Source organism: Protomyctophum bolini (genome assembly GCF_963924005.1).
Source record: "Protomyctophum bolini genome assembly, chromosome: 6".
NCBI classification, from domain to species: Eukaryota; Metazoa; Chordata; class Actinopteri; order Myctophiformes; family Myctophidae; genus Protomyctophum; species Protomyctophum bolini.
The window spans coordinates 29,443,790-29,465,563 of record NC_137867.1 but is presented as its reverse complement, the minus strand read 5'-3'; the positions used below and the strand labels follow the sequence as shown (position 1 = coordinate 29,465,563).

At 43.7% G+C, this 21,774-nt stretch overlaps 1 protein-coding gene across 1 annotated transcript in view; it reads left to right on the top strand.

The window, feature by feature from the left end:
- The window catches only part of txnrd2.2 (thioredoxin reductase 2, tandem duplicate 2), a 29,917-nt gene extending 14,648 nt beyond the window's left edge, over positions 1-15,269 (top strand). Inside the window, exons 12-17 of the mRNA XM_080765931.1 lie at positions 6,988-7,124; positions 8,425-8,520; positions 9,543-9,635; positions 11,221-11,292; positions 11,466-11,563; positions 11,909-15,269. Of these exons, the coding sequence (XP_080622057.1) occupies positions 6,988-7,124; positions 8,425-8,520; positions 9,543-9,635; positions 11,221-11,292; positions 11,466-11,563; positions 11,909-12,032 (620 nt within the window). The 3' untranslated portion in view covers positions 12,033-15,269. The remainder of the gene's footprint in view (positions 1-6,987; positions 7,125-8,424; positions 8,521-9,542; positions 9,636-11,220; positions 11,293-11,465; positions 11,564-11,908) is intronic.
- Positions 15,270-21,774: the final 6,505 nt, after the last annotated feature.

Here is a 21,774-nt window from a genome sequence, read left to right as displayed (position 1 = left end):
AGTGGAGACCTAGCCAACAGAGTGGCATCAAGACGGCATCAATCACATACGCGTACTGTAGGCAGTGTCGCAGACATAAAACCAAACAAAGCAACAAGTACACAACATGCATACAGTACTGTAATCATGAAAATGATGCTCACCTTTAATCACTTTTTTTTTTTTTTTAAAGATGTATATTCTTACATGACATATATTTTTTACCCCCACATCCCCATGGCAGCACAAATACAAACAAAATCTTATCACAAAATGTTTTGACAATAATAAATACAGAACAAAAATAAATAAATAATGACAAAACGAAAAATAAAACGAAAATAAATCACATTACATACAGTTAAACAAACAAATACACAATGTCCGTCACAGTTCCCTACCCGCACCCCACAGCTGACTACTCAGTTTTTAATCACTTTTTTATGTTTCGTTGTACGACAGTGTTGTGCGGAAATATTCTACAAGCCTACTAGTTTCACAATGTTTCACGATTTTATATTTTTATATATATATATATATATATTATTATTATTATTATTATTATTTATTATTATTTATTTATGTCCAAAATAGGGACACCAGGTTGAAAATGGTTAAATATAGATCAGTCATCTAAATATCTGAGTTTACAATGTGCTTCAAAAAACTAAATTGTAAAACGCATGATCTTCCCTTACGGTCCAGTTGAGAGCGTGTCTCGGACGTGGCCTCTCCTCTTTGATGTGTACATGTACTACACGCAGGAGTTATGAGAGTCCATGACCTCTTCCTCTGTACTGTGACCTTACACTAGAGGCCGGGGCGGGGTCCAGGGGGGACTCTGTGGACTGGAGGTATTAAAGTTACAGAGCGGACCACAGGGACCAGTACAGGTCCCAGCACAGTCCCAGTAACATCCTTCTCTCTCGCAGGTGTTGCTGCGGGGACGCGCTAGGAAACGGCACATTCCTACATTTCCTGTCTGCGTGTGGACAGTGGGCATACCTCCTCTTCTCTCTAATTATTATTAGTGGTTGTTTTTTATGGCAAAAATCACACCTGTGTGAAGTGAGGGGCACTCTTATCATCGCAGGGCTTGACATTAACTTTTTGAGGCACTTGTCCTTTTACATTTCCCATTCACTTGTCCGGAGCACGAGCACACAAATACATTTTAAATCAACTAACTGTAAGTTGGTTTTGGTGAATACATGTTTACTTTTATATTAGATGAATATGATGACTTTACAAGTTAATAGCCCTATAATGTCTGTGATCTTACATACAGTACATGTCAGGTATTCCAAATTCATCAGTCCAAGTATCCATAATAATGTCAGACAATATTGTTGGCTCAGAAAACATGAAACCAAGAATCAATTGTCCAATGGACAAGTAAAACTTTAATGCACTTGTCCGGAAAGACGTATTAGTTGTCCCGGACAACAGGACAAGCCTTAATGTCAAGCCTTGCTGATCGTACATCATAATGACGTAACATGTCTATTTGCTCAGACACATATTGACGTAATTTCTCCATTCATTGTCAATGGGAATGTAATGTTTTTGTAGGACAGAAATAGACGATTTGCTCGTCCACATATGATGATGTTTGTGTAACAAAATCTACACTAATAGCTGAATATTGGAGGGGCTAGCGCCCCTCAAAAAATGGTAATAATCTGTGAACATAAGGGTATTTGCATTATGTCACTCTACTGGCTTAGTCAAACAAACAATGCACATAGATTTGTATGTTTGTTTATCTTTACATCTGACATTATGCTTTAACTAATGTTAGGGCTCCAACTGTCCATTATTTTCCTTAGCGATAATTGATCGATTACTTTTTTGATTAATCTAACAATCGAGAAGCCCTATTCTTTTCCACTTATGTTATGTGTTATTTTATACTTCATAGCAAAACTGTGTAAAAGAAATAGTGAAAATATCCAATCTAAAAGTTCACAATGCTTCAAGTTCATCATTGTGTTGTGAGCTTGTAGATCAGTTATGTTTCACCATTTATTTTTTGACATGACAAAATAGGGATCGATTATTAACCAATTTATTATATTAAATCATTGATTAGTATTTTTTATAATCTATTAGTTCAGTTAACTGTGCGTTTGATTTTCTTTATTGTTATTATTTGGATGGAATGTCAGATCACAGTTTTCCATTTCCACAGTTTTTTTGTTCTTTTACTTAAAAGTCTTAAACCTCCTGTCAATTTCAACAGTTTTTTTTACAAATATGAATACCGGTATAAAAATACCAATCATGACTAGGGATGTCCCGATCACGTTTTTTTGCTGATTTGATTGATTGATTTTGAGCATCTGCCGTTACCGTTTTTTCACGATCCGATATTTATATTTTATAGAACACGTTTATGCCATATCACAATAGTACAATATCCCAAATCACAGACAATATCCAGTCTAATATCATGATATGGATATAATAATGATACTAGGGATGTCGCAATCACGTTTTTTGGCTCCCGATCCGATCAGATGAAAATGACGTGATCGGCCCTGATTTACGATCAACTGATCCGATCCAACCCTAATCATGATGCTCACCTCCGGTACCCCCCACACACGCAGGCAGGCAGGCAGGCACACACACACACATACATTTTAACAATTTATTTATGTCCACACAGAAGAAATTGCATACAAGGACATAAATAGTTCAGGTGCAGAATATGTCTCGATACAACAAGAATGTTATGCCACCCAGCATTCCATGGGCACAACTAGTGTAGGCATGCATCCTAAGTTGGAAACCCCCGGCCACCAACAACCAGTCCGCGGGTATGTCTCAGCCTGGACCACCAGAGGAAACCATGTCCCAGTCCACTCCTGCATCGCCACCCGGTGTCATATCGTTCCCGGTAGCGTGGCTGATCCCATTGGCCCAAAATCCACCCACTGTTGTTCCGACAGCGGACGGACACACCGCTATAAGGCCAGGTCCAACGCCTCTCTTCCCGGTAGCTCCCCATGGGAAGGTCCACCAAGCACCACCGGCTGTCGGTATACTCCATCAGTGAGCAGTGCCTTGTTGTATGCAAGCTTGCGATGGTGTTGAAGCACACAGAGGTGTCCACAGAGGTTGCTAATGCATCTTAAATCTGCACCCACTACATTAACGATGGTAGTTACAACGGAGCAGTTTAATGTCATGCTCAGGACACGCACACACACACACACACACACACACACACACACACACACACACACGCATATTGCTAATGATCATGTTCAGCCAAAGCCTTCCTCTTTTCCTTGCTTTCCACTCAGCCTTTTACAATTAAGATAACAGACTGGCTGCTCTCCTTTTAGGAGGGGGGGGGGGGTCCGCCACAATTTTGCCAGTTAGGCGTGTCATCTGTTATAGTTTTCAATATATGTTCTTTGGGACCAAGGTGGTGGACTGAAAATATAGATAATTGTTATAATTTACATAATGCTGTGCACTTCACCGGATAGGTAGCCTAACTTTTCAACTTATTTGAATCCAATCTGTTCGTCTGACTGATGATCAGATCCTTAATCCTTTTGTCAAAATGAAAATATGTGAATGTTACGTAGCTCTTCCAGCAGCATCTGTTTGTTCTCACTCTCCCACCAGAGAAATGAGTCTCTTTAGTCTTGAGCCAGCTCAAGTCATTAATACTGAGTCATGTCTTAAAATCCTTTTTGGCACAAGAGAGACTGTACAGTACAATCAGTTATTAGCGCCTTCTATAATCTATTTCCAAAAAAAAGAAGGGAAAAAAAATTCTCTTCCCTTATTTATTGTTTTTTGCTTTTCTTTTGTCTTTGTTCATTTGATTGATCAGATAAGCAGTCGACTCTCGTTTCAAGCTGCAAGGATTGTTTTGGCTAATGAGCCCAGCGACTCATAGGTTTCCTCCCTAATGTCACAACAGGCTTTGTTCAGGTGTGTGTGTGTGTGTGTGTGTGTGTGTGTGTGTGTGTAGTGTGTGTGCCTGCACGTTTGCATGCATGAGTCTGGTATGTGTGTGTGTGTGAATATGTGATTCCTAGTACAGACCAAGTGCCTTATCAGCCTAACCTCTGTTGTTGTGTCCGTGCCACACAATGGAGCTGTGGTTTCTGCCAGTTACACCAAGTGACTGGAGACAGGCAGACAGGAAGGTCCAGCGATGCAGAGAGAGAGTTGATGATAGCATTGTTAACTAGGCTAGTGCCTTGAAGCAGGCATTCTCAAACTGACTGCGATTTTCACATTTGCTTAAAGCCACAGACACCCGTTTCAAATAATATTGTTGTAGGCACCCTGGTATGAAAATGTGTTTTTTTAACCCATTTATACCCAAGGCCGATTCTAAAAACGCCTTCTAAATCCTGACCTAAGTTTACTTAGTTTGCCAAAGTTTACTTTTATACATTTGCTGTGTTACTCCTCTCCTACTCCTCGTGATCCCCCCCTGTGTTCTTATCCATTTCTCTCTCTGTCTTCTGTCCTTTTATAATTTATTCCACCCATGGTGTGGTTAAGGACAGGTCTAAGCCCATGGTGTGGTTAAGGACAGGTCTAAGCCCATGGTGTGGTTAAGGACAGGTCTAAGCCCATGGTGTGGTTAAGGACAAGTCTAAGCCCACTAAGAAAGCCAGGGGTGGAGGGGGGCAGGAAGTTGTTGTGCAGCTCCAGCCAGGAAGAAGGTCTCAGGGGGGTTTTGTTGTTCTTGCTGTTCGATAGCATCTACACGGGTACCTCAAGGTTGGTGGTGGGGCCCGGGGTGAGGTGGTGTGGCCATGGGTTTTGGGTAAAGGAGGGACGTTCTCACGGCCTGTCTCCATGGAGACAGTGTGGCGAGATGGACAAGTGTCGACGGCGTCAGTCAGCCGCCCCCACAGGAAGTGGCAGAGCTGACACCTAACGGGGCTGATGGGATAACGGTCCCCAGACACTCATTATTCATTCTGCTAATCCTCTACTCTCTCCCCCCAACACGGTATCCATAACATTCTGCTAATCCTCTACTCTCTCCCCCCAACACGGTATCCATAACATTCTGCTAATCCTCTACTGAGTAGAGAGAGTAGAGTAGAGGGGAGAGAGTAGAGTCTACTCTCTCCCCCCAACACGGTATCCATAACATTCTGCTAATCCTCTACTGAGTAGAGAGAGTAGAGTAGAGGGGAGAGAGTAGAGTCTACTCTCTCCCCCCAACACGGTATCCATAACATTATTCATTCTGCTAATCCTCTACTCTCTCCCCCCAACATGGTATCCATAACATTCTGCTAATCCTCTACTCTCTCCCCCCAACATGGTATCCATAACATTCTGCTAATCCTCTACTCTCTCCCCCCAACACGGTATCCATAACATTCTGCTAATCCTCTACTCTCTCCCCCCAACATGGTATCCATAACATTCTGCTAATCCTCTACTCTCTCCCCCCAACATGGTATCCATAACATTCTGCTAATCCTCTACTCTCTCCCCCCAACACGGTATCCATAACATTATTCATTCTGCTAATCCTCTACTCTCTCCCCCCAACATGGTATCCATAACATTGTCTACTCTCTCCCCCCAACATGGTATCCATAACATTGTCTACTCTCTCTCCCCAACATGGTATCCATAACATTGTCTACTCTCTCTCCCCAACATGGTATCCATAACATTGTCTACTCTCTCCCCCCAACATGGTATCCATAACATTGCTGGATAAGAAATGTCACACAAAAGCAGTGCATAATCATTATTCACCAATTGGCCTCCTGTATGGTGTCTGTTCCCACATTGGATGATACTGTGTGTAATATTCATGCAAGAGGTGTCTAAAGCAAGCGAGACTAGGAAACAAGGCCCAATAATAACATTGTCTTGGGTCATATTTGGGGCAGAGAAGACTTTTTAAATATATTTTATTTCCTCCACTTTGATAATGTCTACTGACAAATTATGTGCATCTTCAGAGTGCATCCTGCACCCTGAAGCCTCTAACCTTTGCCCAACTTGATATGATACTAGTTTAAATTGAGAGTGGGGAAATTTATGGAACAAAATCTTATGGAATTGTACACCATCTCCTGTTGCCACATTGCCAGTGAAATGAGTGTATTTACAGTTTTCAATGCAATGGGAAAGTGTCTTTTTCAACTGTGTTCTCTCCCCTACCCAGTATTCTGTTCTTAATTTCATCTCTTCATTTCCGTCTCTCTCACAGTAACATCTGGAGTGATAATTCACCTCTGAATGCTTAACATCTCTCCATCTTACTAACTTCCTCTCCTATTTGCATGTCTCTGTATGTCTCTTTATCGCTCTTTCCCTCCTCTCCCAGCAGATGATGTTTTCTTTTTGAATAGTTTGATAAGACTCTTATGTTGGATTGAAGCAGGCTAAACGCATGCCTTTAAACCTGAACGGTGCTGCATGTATCAGGAACATAAATCCTCCCTTTCTCCAATATGGGTCATAATTTGAACCCCCTACATCTGATGATATATCAGGTATTTACTTTGTATTGTCTGGAGTGACAGCGATGGGCATTCCAGGCTTCTAATTGCTAGATATCATTTTTTGTTGTTGGATTTGGGAGTGGTGAGAAAAGACATACCAAAACCTTATGCTGGCATTTCACCAGAATGGAATGTGTTGTTAATACATAGATAGCTTTTGTTGCTCTCTCTCATTGGTAGTGGGTAATGAATTTATAGCTGTAGTTCAGTCATCTAAGCAAATGCCATAAACGTTTCTTTTTTTAATCGTGACACAATAAAACACATGACATTTTTTTTCCATTGGCTGGGCTAGGCCAAACAAAGAAAATGGAGAATGAATGTGAGGAAAGTAAGGAAAGTAATCCACGAGAAAGAAAACCCCACATTTTTATATACCATATATATATATATATATATATATATATATATATATATATATATATATATACACACACACACACACACGTGATGGAAACATAATGTATTAATCCTCCTGTGTTCTCCCTCCTAGGCAGAGCCCCTGAAACCAAAGCTCTGGGTCTGGACAAGGTTGGCATGCAACTCAACAACCATACAGGCAAAATACTTGTAGGTGACGACGAGTCGACGTCCGTGCCCAACATCTATGCTTTCGGTGACATAGGCGAGGTAGGTGTCAAATGCAAACTATGAACAATGCATATACAAAGACGAAAACTGCTCTTTTGGTATCACTAATGTCACCAGGAGAGCACCATTAACACCCAAATGTTTGCGTCGATGTGATTTTGATTCACTGCTTTACAGTCTGACGAGGGCCGATAGTGGTAAAGTGTGTTACATGACCTCCCGGAGCCATGAAACCTATTGATAGACACTTATACCCAAAGTGATCGTAACTTACAGTACTGTGAGGGAATACGTTTTAGCCTGAACATTATGTGGTGTTGTTTTTCTTTTGATGGCGCAAGGTTTTCATCCAACCACAGTGATATTAACGCCAAACAGCCGTTGACTGATGGACTGAATGTAAGGCAAGCGGTGTTCTATTCAAGCCACAGCAGTAGCCCAAATAAGATCAAATGAGACTTGTGTGTTTTAACCTGAGCCAGCTATGTTCATACGAGCTCTACCTGTTGGATATAATGTCAGGGATGTTTGGTTTTTTATTTTTTTCTCTTCTTTTTTTCGCTCTCACCACAACCAGCTGTGAGCTTCCTTCCTCCCTCCCAGGCCTCAACACGCAAACACAAACACACACACACACACACACACACACACACACACACACACACACACACAGTCACACACACATCAGTGTTTGACTGACGTGCAGCTTTGATGAGTCGTACGTAGCTTCCATCTGTCTGTCAGCTTTTCACAGCGGCGGGAGGCTTCTCAGAAAGGCCGTGGGAGGGGAGGGAGGGGGGGGGTTGGGTTGATATCTCAGTCGATGTGTCCGGGCACTTTGTATTTCTTTTACCCTCTCGTTGAAAAATCGAGACACACCTGCAAAGTGCCAAGAAAGGCATTAAGATTACGCAGCCTGGCTGGCTGGTGTATAAACAGAGTTGCAAAGTGACTGAGATACCACTACATAGTGCACACACCCATTTGAGAGAGAAAACGCACACAGGAACACACACGGCATACACAAACAGAAACACACACTTAACACACAGAGCCGCGGGAGATGTCTTGAACAACAGGATGTGCGGTGGTAATTTAACAGGTTGCTGATGGCTGAAGTCATGCCTTTAGAATTGCCCCGAAGCCCTTCTACTTACAGTTAGACTCTGTCTGTGTCGAGTCTAACTGTATAGACATGGATGTCTGCGTCTGAGGGGCGTTGTGTGTGTGTGTGTGTGTGTGTGTGTGTGTGTGTGTGTGTGTGTGTGTGTGTGTGTGTGTGTGTGTGTGTGTGTGTGTGTGTGTGTGTGTGTGTGTTGACCATGTCCTGTGTTTCCAGGGTCGTCCAGAGTTGACCCCTACAGCTATTAAAGCAGGGAAGCTCCTTGCGCGCAGGCTGGCGGGACACAGCAAAGAACTCATGAATTACAACAATGTAAGACACACACACGTGACATACAGTAATACGTACAGACATGCACGTCACACATACAAACAAACAAACATATGAATGCACATATGCTTTTGTGAACATACACAAATTATAACTCAGTCGGTATTTGCAAATAATGTTTCGTGTTTGTAGAGTACCAGATGTATGAGGTTTACCACATCAAAAGAGACGGAGAGCAACCACATGCACACCCCCACACACATGCATGCACAGTTTGCACACAAAGACAAATGCACACGTGCATGTGTACACGTGTAAGAAAATTAGTATAAATTATGGAAAACATATGAAATAACTAGTCTATAAGAATGATGATTTTGACTTTTTGATATCTATTACTTTATTACTACTGTTGACTGGAATGAAGGCATGCTATACACAAATTTAGTCATCATAATCATAAACCCTTCTATAACTCACTGACACAGGTATATACAAACAGGCTGTGTACGTGGACACACACACACACACACACACACACACACAAACATGTACAGACACACACACTGAGCGAAGTCGAACGTGCGGTTTATGGATCGGTTCGGTTCTGCTTATCGTTATTCATGATTCTGAATCAATTGCACTTGCAAATGTGCATGCCCAAATGTGATGACGGCTATGGCCGTTTTTAGCCAAAGGAGTGTTTTTGGATTAACATCCTTTATTTAACAGTTGAGCTGTTCTGGATACTGAGCTGCGTGTTTGCACGCACACACACACACACACACACACACACACACACACACACACACACTCATTCACAGTGTGAGGATATCCCTCCATATGTTTTATGCTTCTGTTTAAGTTCAGCCCATTTTGCCTCGGAATCTCTTTGCTTTGACTCAAGTTTAATTTAATTCTGTTCATGCAGAAGTAGAAGAAGCAATAGTAAATTGTGTTAGTAGTATTGCTATTTGTTTGTGTGTGTGTGTGTGTGTGTGTGTGTGTGTGTGTGTGTGTGTGTGTGTGTGTGTGTGTGTCTGCATGTGTGGTTTGCGTGTTAGGTGGCTACTGCAGTGTTCACTCCTCTGGAGTATGGATGTGTGGGTCTTTCTGAGGAAGAGGCAGAGAGCATATATGGAAAAGACTCTATCGAGGTAAACCCAACATGGAGCCACTGAACCCACTGTTCAATTGAACTTAATGGACCCTTTGTTACATCTGTACACCTTCAGAGTTACAAATGGACACATTAACCCTGTACGCTCACTGACTTACTACTATGACTATCTATCTACATCTAGCTACAGTACATTACTACCTTTTTGTCCTACTGAAAAGTCAGCAGAGAAGCTTGTACATCTGCTATTTTTGTACATTTTTGAAAGAAATCTTGAAAGTGTTTGATTTTTTTTTTAATTATTACACAAATCTCTTCTGGGGTCCCTGGCACAAAACATTTTCAGAAGGGCCAAATGCTTCAGTCATACTTCAGGGGGGCACCAAAAAGTTTTGAGAATTTTGATTTAGAAGGCATTTGTAGTATCAGTAATTGAGTAAATGCACCTTAGTCACTTTCCACCACGTTGTCCTGATGTCTCCGACTCTCCGCACACTTTTCATGCAGTCATGTTTCCATGATGAGTATGCATAAACAGTACACGCGGCCAGATACGCACATCTGTGTACGTGAGCTCCATGCCAGCTGCCAACTAACACCTGTGCCGGGTCCAGCCTAAACCGTTTAGCGGCGAGGTGGGGCTCCTGCGCTTGATTGTCAGGCGAGCAGGAGGCCTGATTGAGGTGTGTATGGGGTGATGACAGGCAGGCTGTGATCTGAGGAGGCCGGGCCGAGGAGCCGCACTGCCGGCCCCTGACAGCTGCCTGGGCCCCTGTGACTTGTGTCGGCACGCTATCACTTGGGTTTAACACACAGGATTGTGAAATGTGCATGCAAAATGAAAAGGTTATGCGATTGTTGTTTGGATTTATTCATTTTGTGTACAGTTTTTTTGTTTTGTTTATTTGTGTTAACGATAAAACAGAGAAGCACTAGTGATTTAAAAACACGGTGAAATTATTAGAGTTGACCAAACAAACAGAGAGATTAAAAGAAATAAGTTGATTCTTTTTGAGGATGAAATTAAAAACGACAAACTAAAAGCAAAAAAATAACAACCAAAGAGTTGTAAACACATCTGCCCTCCAAACAAAGAATGAAACAAACAAAATTTTAAATTAAGAAGTCAGACAGTGAACCGGATGAAATAATCCAGACAGTGAACTGAACTGAACTGAACTTGGCATGTCTGAAAATAGTGTAAGACAATGTTTTTATATACATGTTGTTGCTAATATATTGTTTGCTATTACTACTATTATGAATTTGACATCATTACAACTCTGTAGGAACTCTGTATTATGCAGAAATAATTATTTGAATTTCAAATAGAGACAGATATTCCAGCCTTTCAACCATCATGAGTGTTTAGGTGTCTGTTTGGATTGTTTCACTTGGCGATGTGCACAAGTCTGAGCCTAGAGTGCAGCCAACATGAGTGAACTTGAAAAATACTGTACAAATAAAGTTTATTATTTTTTCTCTTGTGAAAAATTGGTTGAGGTACCTGGGTCACATTTTCATAAGTTTACATCTTTATTATAAAGTATAATGGTTTGCCTGAAGTGTGTGTGTAAACGCACACCCTCCGCCTAATTCTGTGTATGTGTGTGTGCGTGTAGGTCTACCATTCATTCTACAAGCCCCTTGAGTTCACTGTAGCCGAAAGAGATTCCAGTCAGTGTTACATGAAGGTAGGAATCATTTGACAGCAATTATTTTGACGTGTTACGTGATGGTTTGGGCTTAATGAATTGTACATTTTGAATAATAAAATCTGACATGCGTAGATGTGACCTGACTAATAACGGTTAGACCTACTGTACATGATTGATTGGTCAGCAGTGACGTTCCAAGGTGTCTGCAGGTGGTGTGTGAGCGGGCTGGAGAGCAGAGGATCCTGGGTCTACACTTCACTGGACCAAACGCTGGAGAGGTCACCCAGGGCTTCTCCATGGGCCTCCGGTACGCTTTGCTTTATTACTACTATTTAGTTGTGAATTTATGTATTCATTACTTGGCTTATTATATCAAATTATTGATCGTATTTGTTACTTTATTACCACAATTGACTGGAATAGAGCCACTCACTCTTCCCCCTTTGCTTTGACCATTCATTGATTTCGTGAACTCTGAATTAACTTGCCATCCTCAGACTGGATACATCACACTTTGTAATTAAAAATCTAATTATAACAGCATCTCATGGTATCCCTGCAATAGGGATGGAATAATGAAAGCTGACACTCACACACAGGTAACAGAAGTTGTGTGAATACATGAATGCCCTCTGTGTCTGTCTGTGCCCAGGTGTGGAGCCACCTACAGCCACCTGATTGAGACGGTGGGGATCCACCCGACCTGTGCCGAGGAGCTGACCAAGATTAACATCACCAAGCGCTCCGGCCTGGACGCCACAGTGACTGGTTGCTGAGGTTAAGCACCCACTCCGACCCCTGAACACATATTGAGCACACAGGAATCTCCAAGTGATGGGATGGGATAGGATAGGACAGGGTGGGATGGAATAGGATGAGATGAGATGAGATGAGATGGGATGACAATGAAGTTAAGTAAAATTGTTAAGGAGGGCCACTTTATACTGGTTGCTTAATGCCACATCGACGAGCAGCATGGTTGTACCACAAAGTATAATCTAGGCGTTAACCTGCTCTATTTACACTCTATACTTATGGCCTGTGTGTGTATGTCCCCATTTTTCTTCCTCTCCTTGACTCTGCCTATATCTCTATGTACTTCCATTAGTGCTGCGTGCTTAAGCCATAAAGCTTTCTCTCTCTCTATACCTTCATCCGGCCCGCTTCCTCATCTCTCCTCCTACAAAGAACGCCATATTAGTTTGTGTCTCCTGCTCCATAGGAGTTATTCTTACTCCTGTGAAGGTTGTGGTAGCTCTCATTCCCCCGGTCTCTGTGGCCCCAAAATGGCCTCTTGGCTCCACAGCGGTCTCGAGTTTTTCCTGTACACCTCATGTGCAACTGATCATCACCACAGGCAGGTCCCCCGTCATGGGCTTGTTGTTCCCTCCATATGAGCTAGTTCAGGTTAGTGTCAGCACCATGTCATGTGATAACCAGAGAGTCATTATCCCATTTAGGCCCTGCGTGTGTGCGAATGTATGTGTGTGTGCACTGTATGTTAGCGAAAAGCTAACCGAGCGCAGAGCGAGCGATCAAGCGTCCTTCAAATAAACACGGTCATAAATCAGGATTAGAAACCGCTACTCAAGGGGGGGCACGTCAGGGTGTGTTGAAACCCTACGAGAAATGCGTCGGGACTCTCAGAATCTTTTTTCCCCCTTTTCTTTCTGAATATATATATTCTACAAATATTGTTGTTTCTCTGGCTATACTTCCTGTCCATTAGTCTTGGAGGTGACACATGCCGTGCCTCCCCCCCCCCCCCCCCACAGCCCAGTCTCCACTCTCTCTGCATGACACTGATGGATGGCCATGGGACTGTTGCTGCAGCGACACAGCCCCGATTCCCATGGACACACACAAACACGTCAGTGGGCAGCCTGTCACTCAAGCCTAGACCTGGCCAGAGAGCACACTCGCTTGATTTAAACCTCCTTTGCATTCTCTGCTTCTCCCCTGCTCACCTTTTTATCTTAATCTGTCCATCCCCTTGTCTTCCCCCTTCCTCTACTGCTCACTTCTCTGTCTTTCCTCCCATGCTGTCCTCTTTGCCTCACCGCACCTACCAATGCTCATTGGGAGTGCAGTGAGACCCCAGTACCGTGCTTTATCACACCTTATGAGTAGACAGCTCAGTCAATTTATCCCTTTTGTACAAGAGAGACTCCTAACTCCAGTCCTATTGATCCATTTTCAATCTAACCATTATATTTTAATATTGTATTGGTGAATGCAATATTTCCTGCAATACTGAATACTAAAGCTAGCAGTAGTTCTTAACTCTAGAGTTTGGAACCGAGACTTAGGAAATTAGCCTCAGCTACAATTGCAGTACCCAATGTGACCCAAAGGTGGCACTGTTGCCCGCTAATTTTCTTCAACATACTGTAACGTGGTCAAGAGAGGATAATAAGGCTGTTGCTGGATAAAACTATGAGACTGAATGCATTCAAGTCGCACATTTAATCCCCCTTTAATCCGTATAAAAGATATGTGCCTTCAGACAAAGTTGGAAATCATGTGCTCTGTATTATCAGTGCCAAGCTAGATAAGAGGTTATCTTTTGTGTATTTCCACGTGTGGCAGCTTGGCCCTTAAGAGTTATCGCTGCCCAAAAGAAGTAAGAGGTTTATTTAATTTCACTGAAGCGGAAATAATAACATATCAAAATTGTCAAATGATGAGAGCTACCACACATTTGCAAAGTTGAGAGCGGGATGAGGCAGTGGACCACGAGAAGAGGAGCTGGGGTCAGATCAGAGCAGCATGTTACTGACACAGGGAGGGCTGAGAGAGAAGGCCATAGGGCCCGGTTTATTTGTGTTTGAAGTCTAATCTGCCCAGGCTGATTAATGAGTCTGACCAGAAGAGTGACAGCACACTGGGAGACGAGAGTGACAGAGAGAGAGAGAGAGAGGGGGAAAGACAAGGGTATAGGAGAGGATAGGGGGAAAAGACGGGAAAGGGGAGACGAGGCCATGCTACCAGGTTTATTTGGACCTGGGGCTGAGGGAGAACGAGTCTGGACTCTCTGGAGATGCTGCCCAGGGACAGTGTTCTGTGGAGAGGGAGGAGGTAGTGAGGAAATGGAAGGAGGGGATTCCTGTGTACTGTGTTCGGGGCCGGGGTGCTGACTGAAGATCCCTGACCTCCGCTCAGCAGGAACAGCTTGACTTTATCACCGCCCCAGCACAGAGGGCTCACACGCTCCAGCGCGGCATGGCCGGGGGCCCGTGACTAGGGGCCTTTAGGGGCCCTGGGAGTCTAGGACCCGGCCAACCAACATAGCAGCGAGCGGTAGTGGTGTGTTTGCCTAAGGTAAATGAGTCTGTATCCCTGCGCTTAACGAGCCACTTCAGAGACCCGGCCAGGGCCCAAAGCAACCTGAGGGAAGTCATTGAGGCGATGGATGTAACAGTTAATGTCTGTAATGCTGCTTAACCCATTGTCCCCCCCCAACCCCACCCCTCACCACTACTGCATTATTTCAGTAGTGGTGAGGGGCTGCTGCTGCATAGAGGACGCACAAAATTAAGAAATTGGAACTATGACACAGTATTTATTTATGTATTATGAATGTTTTTTTTCTTCTATTATTGATTTGTTAGTTGTTTTGTTTTTGCTCTATTTTATCATTGCACTGTTGCATCCAAACCAGGTTGCTCTATGGGTGTTTTTCCTAAATGGATAGGAGAGATGGTTACATCAGTTGCTAAGGGTACATACATACCAAAGCCTTGGGCCGGGAGAAGGGGGTGTGGTTTCAATAGGACACCAGCGAGCCTCAGCCGTGCAGAACTGCCATGCCCTGAGGGGTCAGGGTTCAAACTTTTCAGGTCGACCAGCTAATGATGACTTGCACTGCAAACCCATAAACTGGGGAGGGCATGTCTGATGTCACCTGGCCAGCCAACAATTGTAATTTGACCATAAAAGCTTTGTTATGGTATTACTGTATGTAAAATGATGACATGTAAAAAGGCTGCACAATTAAAATGCAATGACCACTGTGTGTGTGTGTGTGTGTGTGTGTGTGTGTGTGTGTGTGTGTGTGTGTGTGTGTGTGTGTGTGTGTGTGTGTGTGTGTGTGTGTGTGTGTGTGTGTGTGTGTGTGTGCGTGCGCGCGCATGTATATACACTATGTATGCATATGTATTTACTGGTATATCTGTGTACTTATGCTAAATATGATGTGAATACCTTTCATTATCACTACCTAAAACTCATAATTGACTAATTGTATTTCAAGTATTAGAAAAATAATCTATTAGCCAGTGTTGCTGTGTCCAGCGGTAGGGGTGGTCACACCAATCTGACCCCCTGGTTGTGTCTGCTGACAGGCTGGCTCCTCTGCTATGCGGCCCCTGTCACTCAACCCTGCAGCACCAACAATGGCAGAAATTCCAGCCTGTTTGTTTGGTTAAGGGCAGAGCTCTCCGAAAGCCCTGAACCTTCCTCAGCAGCTTCTCTCCCTCTGTCTCTCTTGCCCTTTCTGTGTTTGTCTGTCTCTCTCTCTCTCTGGTCTGTCTCTCATTCCCTTCGACTGAATCCCCAGGTGTCAATCTATCTAGACCCAGACTGAGCAAGAGCAAAGTTCACCATCTCAAGAACAGTCAAAGCTCCCATTTAACAGTCGTGGTTCTGTGTCCCTCCACAATGGAGCAGCAGGGAAGCTAAATCCCACCTTGAAACGCACTTAGCGAGAACATGTCAACATGTCAAGGTGCGCTGGGTTGCGTACCCTGTCTTAATCCCAGTCTATTGAATGCTGACAGTCATGTCTGTCGGTGTCACATTCACCTAGCCTTTGTTACAGTTGGGCCTTTTAGCCCCAAATGCCTAACTTACGCACTGAACACTGGAAAGCCGAACCACTCATTGGCTAGGTACACATCTCCATGTCCAACAGCGAAAGCCTTACTGTAGGAGAGAGGAGGAAGACATTGTTTGTGTGTGTGTTGGGGGGGGGGGGGAGTGGGGTGTATGTATGCCGATGTGGGGTAGAAAAAATACCTTGTGCAAACATTTGTGAAAAAATGACATTCGGGATAGAAAAGAAGGCTGGACCATGGCAGAGGATTATCCAGCAAGAAATGAATAGTGTTGTGTTGTAACTACCAGGTATACCTGGATCAGTGCTGTCAGCCCTGAGATGCCTGCAGGGTCAGAGGCAGGGTGACTCGGAGCAGGGGCGTGTGTGGATGCCTAGCTGCCTATGTATAGCTTTGTGCTTGTGTGTGCTTGGGAGTAAATGCGTGAAGTCAGTTAATTTATGTCTATGTGGGGGTGAATAGGGGGCTGATCTGTCGCATTCTGCACCGTCTGCCCTGGTGTGGCCTCCCAAGTTCAAGGCAGTCAGCTCAAAGACCCACCCCACCACTCAGGGATATATTGGTGCCTCAACCAGTTTGTACACTTAGTTACCACATCTACAATAGACCTTGTCCCAATGTCATGACTTTGAATCCACCCAATGCATGTCCTTCCAACTCTCTCTGCCCTCCCTTTTCTATCTTTCTCATCTCTATGGTCTCATGAAGCAGATGTGAATTGGGAACTTTCAGTGCCACTTTAGTACCTTACAAGTTTATGCTGTTAAACATTCTTGGAAATGACTCATTATCTTCAAGGTTATTGGAGCCTTTGCGGTCCTCCCCAAGGCCAAGGTTACTGTCACTTCCTACGGTTTCATTTTTTTAATCAATGTTTGTGTCTGCCATCTGACACACTCCCTTGTCTGGAATCTCAAGGTTGGCTCTCCCTCTGTCTCTATTCTTTCACCCACAGAACAAATCTGCACTCTGCAGACTGCATATTTGAACTACCAGGGGGACTTGTGTGCTATGGTGTTTTGCTGCAGCTGTCTGTCACCTATAGAATATTTCAGTCAGCAAGGTTCCTCCTTGCCTCAACTCTCACCAGACCCACAGACACTGAGCTACAGTGTGGGAGAGTGTGGCCTTAGATGGCATATACAAAGGAAAAACTCATTTGACAGTACACAATATTGGGGGGTTGTGTTGGTAGCCCTAGCAGAGGTGAGGGCCTGTGAAATGAGTTTATCTGGTCCCAGATAAGAGCAGATAGCCTCGGGAATGGTTTACATTTGGTACACATGGCTCCTGCACTGGAAGTAGCCCTTTATCTTTAGGAGGATGTGGGAATTTGGAAACTATCTCAATGTAAGGGCACTGCACTGTGGTCGGGGGTTGCGCAGGCCCAGACCGGTTCAGCACCAACCACAGCCTGACGTAGGCATCCAGCACCCATGGCCAACAGCAATAAGAGTGTGCGACAGTGTCATAGTTTGTGGTTACCATACCCAGACGTCAATAAGAGAGGAATTATGATGGAGACCTCAACTTGTAAATCATCTAGTCGAGCATGGCCACACAGGAAGCTTCATGTCTGGATGCTGTGCAGAGATTTGTGGAGATGTTTTGTTTTTTCTCTCACCTGATGGCACACAACAAAGTGTGTGTGTGTGTGTGTGTGTGTGTGTGTGTGTGTGTGTGTGTGTGTGTGTGTGTGTGTGTGTGTGTGTGTGTGTGTGTGTGCACGCGCATCAACATTGATTAGGACTTTAACAGTCTGCATCCTACAATAACACCTACGTACAGTACACTGGTGTTTGGGGTTAAACAATACATGACTGGCACAATATTTAGAGTTGCAGAGATTATTATGATTATCCCATAGGCATAGACACTTCCCCCATGACTAGCAGCCCTCAGTTGATTGTCTTTCCCATCGTAATTGAAAAGGATAATGTAAAGTAATTAGATATCAGTTATTTTCATTGCATTTAAAGTGCATTTATTATGCCAAATCGTGGTGCTCCCTAAAGATATATGGATGGATGATGGATATATGCACACACATACACATACTCATAGCTATGAATATTGAAAACTAAAGTAGTTATCAGGAAGATCAACTAAATGATGACAAAGTACTACTTCACTGCACCAGGCGAGAGGGGAAGAGAAGATGACAGTTTCCCCCAAATGTGTCCTCTGGGGATCCAGTCTTATCAACCACTGTCAGATAATCATTAATTCAAGCTTTTTCTTACTCCCAGCCATGGCAATGATGGCACTGCCATTTTCTCCCAGCCATTTTCATACTCATGAGTAGAGAACCCACTGTCCGACCAAAGCACTTCCGTTCAAATCCCAAAATGAGTTGCGGAAATGTCCTTTTAAGCATTACTCACATACATTTGGGTCAGTTTCAACATTCCTCAGAGTTAAATTAGTTTGTAGAGATGAATTTGTTAGATGTCATGCTAGTATAATACTCTGGCAGCCCTCCATTCATTTCTTATTGACTTTTGTCTCTCCTATTTAGTCAAGCACGTCTGCATGGTGGTGGGACCACATAGTATACACACATATAAACAGTAACACATATACGGCTGAGGGGGCATTTTGCTGCTGCTCACAATGCTGTTTAGGGCTAGAATTAGGGTTTGGGGTATGTTAGGCATGTAGTGGTTATGGTTTGGGGAAAGAAGGTATAGTGGAAATCAATGGAGGATCCTCACGAGTGAAACCTGAGTGTGTGTTTGTGTTAGTGTTGCTTCTTGGACTCATAGGTTTACTTCTGCGCTTTCCATTGTTTATTTGTCACTGATCTGATGAGAGACAGCTGGCCTGTGTGATGGTGTGTGTGTGTGTGTGTGTGTGTGTGTATGTGTGTATGTGTGTGTGTGTGTGTGTGTGTGTGTGTGTTATACTTGCTGCCTTACTGTGCACATATGCATCTATGTGTACATGCGTTGGTGTGCTTGTGCACTGTGTAGGCCAAGCGTGCAGACTTCAGTTCAATCTGTATTTGTATGTGCGTGCGTTGTGTTTACATGTACTACATGGGCGTGTCTGTTCATAGGTTTGCGTGTGTACTTAGGTGTGTGCACATGCACACACGTCTGTATTGTTCCACAGTGCTCTGCAATAAAGACATAAACAAAAATAAAACTGTTGTTGAACTGAAGTAGAGTGAGTTTCTAAATCTATGCCTCCGCTCTACGTTTCCAAAACAAGTCGGCCATTTTAGGGTGACAGTTCTATAACAGGGATGTCACTGTCACAGCCAAACTATGGGCCACTCACACACACAGACCCATGTGTATATATAAGTGGACCAGTAATTAGACTGTGTAATGTAACCCTTGGCCTTGTGTTGTACTGTATGACAAATGAGGCAGTGGCAGTGAGCACATAGAGTGGTCATTATGTGGAGGCGTGGACCGAAGGGGGAACATCCTGTTGTGTCTAAGCCGGCTGACCTGTGCTGAGTTTCTACAAAGCATCTTGATGCAATGATCAAGTTTTATCATTGCTTTATTCACTTACATTGGAACATTTAGGGTAGTTTTGAGAAACCTGAATGAAGATGTGCCGGGCCAAACTTCGCTTGTGAGTGTTAGATTGGATAGACATGATCCATTGTTCGTTGTTACAAGAGACAAGAGGGGTTTTAGAAACTAATTATCTCTAAACACGCTGGTTCTGAATGTACTGGTTTTGTTTTGTTTTAAAAATCTGTCTCCAGTCCTGATTGGCTTTCATGCAACTGATAGTGGTCACTGTCCACAGGCACATGTTTAACATTTGGTCAACCATAAATCCTCACTATGTGACAATGAGAGGGTCTCTTTTTGTATGTCTTAGGTGAGCAAGTGATCAGTGATCATAAATGTAGCTTCTTAAAACAATTTAAAAACAAACCACCTAATATTAAACTCTTTCACCCCATCTTGTCTCCGTGAAAGTGACCATGAGAATGTGCAGAAGGGGCTATACAGTACCTTTGCAGAATTGTAGAGAGCAAGATGATAAGAACATTAACTTCAGACCATGGGTGACTCCTCTTCTCTCCACTGTTCCAAGGGGAGGATGAGCTTACGGGTACTGATAGTGCCTTTCTGCATCCGCTCTCTCGTCCGCCTGCCCGGTACAAGGCTCGTCTGGGTTTGCAGCCAGTCATGCCGATCAGTCCTCACCTTTGCTGAGATCTCTCCATTCACACCCGTCCCTGACTGTGCCCCTTGCTTCGCCTCAGGCGCCCAAGGAAAATAGGAGCGGGCAATGGAACAAAAAAACCCTCTGGATCATATTTTTTTTAATGATATCTGTATCCAACACAAACTCCCACGTATTCTCTTGCTGTCTCCCAGACCTGTCTCTCAGTTTTTCTCACACTCCCTCACTCTTTTTGTCTTGTTAGCTCTCTCTCTCTCTCAGATAGATTGATTGAGTATTTTATTAGACACAAATATAAACGGCACAGTGGTATAGTAAGACATTTTGACATTTAGGTTGTGTATCACAAATATGTCCTGGGGACTTGTTTCCATTGTGGCCCTCTCTCCCTCTCTCTCTCTCCCTTCCTCCCCCAAAACACACACACACACACACACACACACACACACACACACACACACACACACACACACACACACACACACACACACACACACACACACACACACACACACACACACACACACACTTTATTCTATTCCTTTCTCTTTCTTTCCTTCAATTGCCCCCCTCTCTTGATACAGTAGCTGAGTGTAAGGCTCATCCAACCCCAACACCTGCTATTACCACAACAACCCCAGGGGTTCTTTATTTCACATTAATGTTTCCAGGTTGAGCATGAGCATGCATGTTCCTCTTCTGCAATATATTATATTATTTTATATGCATTCATACTGTAAACCCTCACACCTGGGGGAGCTTCCCAGTAGTAGGAGTACAGTCAGTATGCTCATCAGTAAAACTGCAGGTGGGAGAGAAATGCTATGCTCAAGGGTACCCCAATAATATTAATATGAATTGGTCCAGGAAGTATAGAAGGCACTGGCTCTTATTAAGACTTGTTTTTCGCATGTACATATCTATACACGTTGGGGGAATTAACCCGCCAAGTTTCCTGGCACATGCATCTCAAACTTTAAGCCAACAAGATATTCCATATGTACACGATTTAATCTTTTAGTTGTGCTATATGGTCATCTTTGCTTATCACTCCCAACAGGAGGGATCAGATGTATTCACTACATTATGGTGAATCCTTGTACTCTACTGTGTAGGCCTACCTCTCTGCTCAGACAGTGAGCATCAGGAGGTGGCATTCTATTCCTATCACTCTGTGGTCTGGCTTGCCCAGAGAGGACTGCAGTACTGGGGCCACCACCGTCCAGCAGACCCACAGCCTATTCTAATTTGGTGATGAGCTGTAAAATGACCCGGCTGGCCCCTTGTGGCCAGACTGCGATGGCGAGAGTGGGATTCCGCAGGGATTTCCTTACCAACCGGCAACCGCTCTCTCTCTTTCTCTGTCATTCGCTCACAACCCCTCAGACCCACAATCACATTCTTTTCCCCTTCAGCCTTCACCCCTCCTCGGACCCACAGGGACCGCAGGCCAAGTCTCAAGTGCACCCTGGCATTGTCCTGCAACCCCTGGGTAAGGTGAGACATGAGGAATTATTGATGACAGTGC